General features: G+C 39.5%; 1 protein-coding gene across 1 annotated transcript; it reads right to left on the minus strand.

Annotated features, from left to right (window-relative positions):
• Window positions 1–441: 441 nt before the first annotated feature.
• Window positions 442–3,746, minus strand: LOC306857576 (zinc finger protein 503-like). Its single transcript, XM_079397581.1, has 2 exons — window positions 3,397–3,746; window positions 442–1,992 (listed from the first exon to the last, which is right to left on the minus strand). Exons 1-2 carry the CDS (start codon window positions 3,577–3,579, stop codon window positions 736–738), a joined length of 1,440 nt encoding a protein of 479 aa, XP_079253707.1. The 5' UTR covers window positions 3,580–3,746; the 3' UTR covers window positions 442–735.
• Window positions 3,747–6,182: the final 2,436 nt, after the last annotated feature.

The following is a 6,182-nucleotide window of genomic DNA, read 5'->3' on the forward strand; positions in this document are numbered from 1 at the left end:
AATGCAAAAAAAGCCAGGCTCATAAACTCCAAATGCTGTGGGCAATAAAATTGAAGTATTTTAAGAGAAAAAGGTTCAAACTTGCACACATAAATCAAATACATTTTTGAAATAGCTGAAATATAGAAAAATTATTTTTGTGACAGATGCATTTGTTGATTAATTTTACTATATATATACATATATATACACACACCTCTGGGTTTTTTGGTATTATTATTATTATTTATTTTTAACATAAAAAATCCTGAGGTGTATATATATATATATATATATATATATATATATATTTAATATTATTTATTATTATTGAAGGTTATATTTATTGCAAGGTTAACATAATGTGGTGCAGATTACAAATCGATATATAAATCGATACATATATAAAATCTTGTTTTTGGTGTTTAACCAATGCATTCCAAACTCACTCAAATAGACAACGAATCGAGTTATTCTTTAATTGCTGTCGTTTTTCCCTGAGTTGCACAGTAAAAACATTTCTCCCCCACAAACTTTAAAATATAATTCAAGTAAATTTAGAAATAAACATGCAAATTTTGGCTATAAGACATTACACAGTGTGGCTTGTTTCTTATGAGAGAATTACGTCCATAACAGTTTAAATAAAGCCATGTGAGTCTTGTTTTATTTCATTCGCTTTAAAGCTAACTTTAATAAATAATGGTCCACTAGTTAGTCCTGAAGCGAACAAAAACATTTAAAAAAATCAGTTTCTCACTGATATCCGAGCCCAGAAGCAGTGGTCAGTCTCTGTCCATAAAGAGCGTATGGAGAGTAAAACGGGCCCGTGGCGGTGGGAAACGGCACCGGCATGCTGCCCGTCGGTAACGGGCTTTTGGAGTACGGATGATAGCGCGGGCCGAGCCCGAGCGCGTGATGAGGGGTCCTGAGCGCCAGCGGGGCTCCTGGCATGTGACAAGCCATGGTTAAAGAGTTGGGATATCCCGTAACCAGCTTCTCAGCGAATGCAGTGTGAGTCCGCAAATGGCTCAGTAGCTCCTCCGAAGATGAGAAGCGCTTGTCGCACGGACCGTTCATGGAAACCCAGTTGCAAATGTGCGTCTGGGAATCGTTGGGAAGCACGAAGCCATACGGGTATAACGGGTGTCCCGGGAACGTGGGTGTCCCGGGGGATAACGGGTGCAGGGAGTGGCTGGGGTACATAAGCGGGTATCCGGACTTTAAGGGCGCAGTGGTGCTGTCGTGCGAGCCGCTTGATGATAGATGGCTAGCGCAGTGGTAGCTCAGGCAGAACGGGTCTCTGCACAGACCGCTGGACATGATGGATGGAGGAGAGGCTCCGGCGAGGGGACTGGACCCCGCCTTGCTGCTGAGAGCGCCGGACAGCTGAGCATTAATCAGATGACCGCCACCGGGTTTGCTCGGATCCAGAGTCACGCTGTGGGATAGGAAGGGTTGAGCGTAAGCGGAGTATGATGCGGTGAGGGCTGCAGGGTAAGGTGTGAATACGGTGTGACCCGGTCTGTAAGGAGAAACCGGCGCAACGAGCCCCGATCCAAGAGCGGATGACACCGAAGACGCCGGGATGCTGTCAGATACAGATGGTTTGGAAACATCCTGTTTGCTCGTCTCGCTCTCGGTTCTCGTTCCAGATGCATCCGGCGTTTTAGCCGCGTCTCGTTCCTTCTTCCCCGTTTTATCCCCCGAGCCGGGTTGAGGAGAGACGGAGCTGCAGGAGCTCGGGCTCCGAGGCGTGACCGGCCTGCAGGTGGCGCTTGGCACGCGGAAACCCGATTTATCGGCACCTGTGTCTTTTCTCTCTGAAGACTTGCCGTATGGCTTGAAACTCGATTTGTCCTCGGCCCCGATGTCGCTGATCTTCAGCGGGCTGGATTTGCAGTCTTTGTCCGAAGCGACCGCTGAGAGTTTGGTGGAGGACGGCAGATCCGACTTCCCGATTTGGGAGCATGTTTGTGCGAGGAGGGCGAGGGGACTCTTCTTGGCATCCAACTGTAAAAATAGAGAGTTTTAAGGATATAAATATTCAATATAATGCATATAAATTATAAAATTATATAAAATCTATTACATTATAATATGTGACCCTGGAGCACAAAAGCAGTCTTAGGCCAGATTGTCAAATAGTTGTATCTCAGCCAAATATTGCCCGATCCTAACAAACCATACATCAATGAAAAGCTTATTTATTCAGCTTTCAGATGTTGTATAAATCTCACTTTCAAAAAAATGGACCCTGATTTTGTGGTCCAGGATCACATATAGTATATAAATATAAAAAAATATTCAAAATCATGCAACTGATGCTGTCCACATTACATGTGCATTTAATGAACAAGCATTTCAGACATTTTTTAGGCTAAAAAAAATGCATATTTAGAGTTAATTTATGTTTTGGCATTGAGCGTGACTCAACAGTCTTAAATCTAAAACGCTGCAGAGACATTAAATCAAATGTCAGGAGGGGTTTTATTATATCCCTCTGTACAGGCAATAAAATGTGTTTCCTTATGGCAACATGCTTTGTTTTCCTTCGCTTTATAACTAAAATAATTGCACTGCTGGAAATAAGTCAGTCTTTAAGGAAACCATTGACATGATATTATTATTATTATTATTATTATTATCATATAATATTAAACTATACATTACGTATTGTGTTTGTTTTGTTTTTCAAAGCACATTTCCTTACATTTTCTTTTATACTAAGATTTTTTCTGCATCTTTGATACTTTGTATAGAAATGAATAAAATTAAAATGAATACATATGGCAACTCTGTCCCACAATGTAACTGCGTGATGCAATCCCTCATTAGAAATTACATAAATTATAAAATTATAGTAATTGTTCGCGCATAAACACTAATTGTATTCTACAGAGAGCTCTATCGCGTTCAAAAGCGATTATCGAATTATAATTAGCCTAATATCATATTTCACTCATTTTGAGGTTGCAAGAGTTTGAAATTTATAATTAGGCCTAAATAAATTCATAAAATAAGCAAGAAAATAATTGAATAGGCTACTTTTTACTATTTTTGTTTTTGTGCCACATGCAGCTAAATGTTAAACGTTTCCCAAAAATAAAAATAATAACAAATAAACACATTATAAAAAAATATATATCGTTTTAACATATTGCGTAAAAGGGTTAAACATAATTAGCCGACTACTTTTGTAATTGGATCCTTATTTTACGTTAAAAATACATACATAAAAATAATAATAAAGAAACGCATAAAAAAGTATATCGTTTTAACATATTGCGTAAAAGGGTGAAACATAACCTCTAGTCAATATTAGTGTATTTTCCACACGGCTGCGTATTCTCTGTATTGCGCGTTGAAAATAAAGATCTGCGGATGTTCCTCGGAAAGTGTCCTCTTTAACGTTACCTCTATGGGGCTGACGGGAGCGGACGGTAACGGCTGCAGATAGTCCGGGTGCAGGATGTGTCCGGTCCGAGCGCTCAGCATGTTGAACGGCGGCGAGTGCAGGAACGGTTCCCGGTGTCGCTTCTTTTCCCAAACGCGATCAAACACACTAAACACGGGAGACTCCGGAGGCAGTGTGATCATGTCCCACTTCTTTCCGTGTGATCTGGAAACGCATCTGTAGACGGACCAAAAGTAGCTCCCAGGATGCCAAGCAAATAACAGGCTATGAGGAAAAACAGAATAATCCTTAAAGGATGTTTCTGGGAAAAGCGTAAAAGGAGAGTTCGGACTCGGAGCGCATCTTCTCTTCCGCGTCGCGCACTCACTTTGAGCTCAGCTCCGCGCACCAGAGATTAAAGCCTCCGCCGCCGGCCAATCACAGCGCGGCGTGAGGTGATTGACAGCTCCGGGGGAGGTGCGTCGCCGTTGTGGGCGTTTGTTTTGGCCATATTGAGGAGGTAAAAACAAACTCTCGTCATTATATAAATCACATATTATTATGAAATAATTTCTCTTTAATACGAACAACATTAAAAAAGTGAACAGCACCGGGTTTATTGTTATTAAAATATCTACACTTAAAAATATAACTTTAAAAAATGCTGTTGCTCTGTACAGTCTGCTTATTATTGAACTGAACATTCATAAAGGAATTAAGTAAATATTACATAATATTACATAATTATATATAAGTTCATGTAGCTATAGAATTAAGTTACCTTAATTAACTTAATATAGAATTATTAAGGTAATAAAAAAAAATAATAATAATAAGTTTAGCTTGGCCAGTAAAAGTTTAAAGTCTAATTAAACTTTTAAAATGTATGGTACTGTCATTGAATTAAATAAAACGGTAAATATTACAATAGATATCATGTAGACACCATATCTACATAATTAATAATGCGGCACTCATCCAAACACAGAGAGTTCAATAGTTGGTACACAATGACTGTAACATTCTGTGGTTCATTTTTGAGTATGAATGTGTCATTTTGAGTAGAAAATGAACGCCAGATGTAGGAAATCCTAAGTTACTAAAACTAACAATAAAAGCAATGATAAAAGTGTAAATACAGCTGAAAACAGGATCAAATCAACCTTAATAATTATTCATGCCCCAGTGCATGATGGGAACACCCGTATCAGAAAAGCTGAGTAGGTTCTACTTATTTTTATAACGTTTATATTTACACTTTAACTTCAACAAGCTTGAATTGAGTACCAAATATAGAATTCACGTTGGTGTTTTTTTAAATTATTGCCTGAACTAACTTTTTCATAGGAACTACATAGTTTTTTGTGTAGTATTTACTACACCACAGAATAATTTTTATCAGTGCAGTCTGATGAGTAGATGAGTGATGGCTCAAAGCAGGTCAGATGACTTCATAGGCAGTAAACTGTCATATTAAAGCTATAAACTATGAACTTGAGTACTGCTGCACCAATTTAACCGGCCTCTAATAAAAATCACTGCACTCTGATGACAAGTCCAACAAATATTTCCAAAAACCATAAAACCCAGGCGTATAAAATAAATTAAATTAGAGAAGAAATCATAAATGTCATATCTGGTGATGCAAAAATATGATATTGCAGAGTGTTTCAACTCCAGCAGTTAAACCTATGCATCTGGGGATATTAATTGTTTACTAATGCAGTGTTGATTGTTATGAATCATCGGGGCCGTGGCTGATGGATGAGCGGGGGATGCTGTTTTCGGCTGTGGCTGTCAGCTCTGGGTTTTGCCCGTGAGTTATTAGGGCCAGAAACTCCCCCTTTATTGTGCGGGTGATGGATGAGGCCCAGCGCACGGGCGTTATTCCATAATGGGAACACGTTTCAGACGGGCCATATTTCACCACATTTAAGTAGAAAGTTTTGAACGCCTCCTCGATATTTCACATCCCTCTGGCATATTTATGGAAAACTCCACGCATGCAAATATAATTACATGCTACAGCCTGTAGGACTAAACATACAGAGTAGGGCAGAGACAGTTTTATTAAAGCAAAAGATGTTCATTTGTGTAACTGTTTATAAAGTTAACTCTGATTTTCAGTAAATCATGTTTAATATGCATGCATTTTAATGCATTTTGCTTTGTTTATTGTTTTATTGGCTTTTTTCAATAAGTCTTCAAACTCATTTGACCTGGCCGTTTCTAGCCATTTTGACTCCCTAGGCAAAGTTCCTATTGACGCAACAATACTCAGGTAGGCTGTGGCGTTTAAACGATGCTCAATTGGTACTAAGGGGCCCAAAGTGTGCCAAGAAAATATCCCCCACACCATTACACCACCACCACCAGCCTGAACCGTTGAGACAAGGCAGGATGGATCCATGCTTTCATGTTCTTTACGCCAAATTCTGACCCCACCATCTGAATGTTGCAGCAGAAATCAAGACTCATCTGACCAGGCAACGTTTTTCCAATCTTCTATTGTCCAATTTTGGTGAGCCTGTGTGAATTGTAGCCTCTGTTTCCTGTTTTTAGCTGACAGGAGCGGCACCCGGTGTGGTCTTCTGCTGCTGTAGCCCATCTGCTTCAGGGTTCGACGTGTTGTGTGTTCAGAGACGGTATTCTGCATACCTTGGTTGTAACAAACGGTTATTTGAGTTACTGCATTGAGTTGCTGTCATGTGATTGGCTGATTAGCAATTTGTGTTACCAAGCAATTGAACAGGTGCACCTAATAAAGTGGCCGGTGAATGTGTGTGTATATGTGTATATATATATA

The sequence above is a fragment of the Barbus barbus genome, assembly GCF_936440315.1.
Source record: "Barbus barbus genome assembly, chromosome: 38".
NCBI lineage: Eukaryota > Metazoa > Chordata > Actinopteri > Cypriniformes > Cyprinidae > Barbus > Barbus barbus.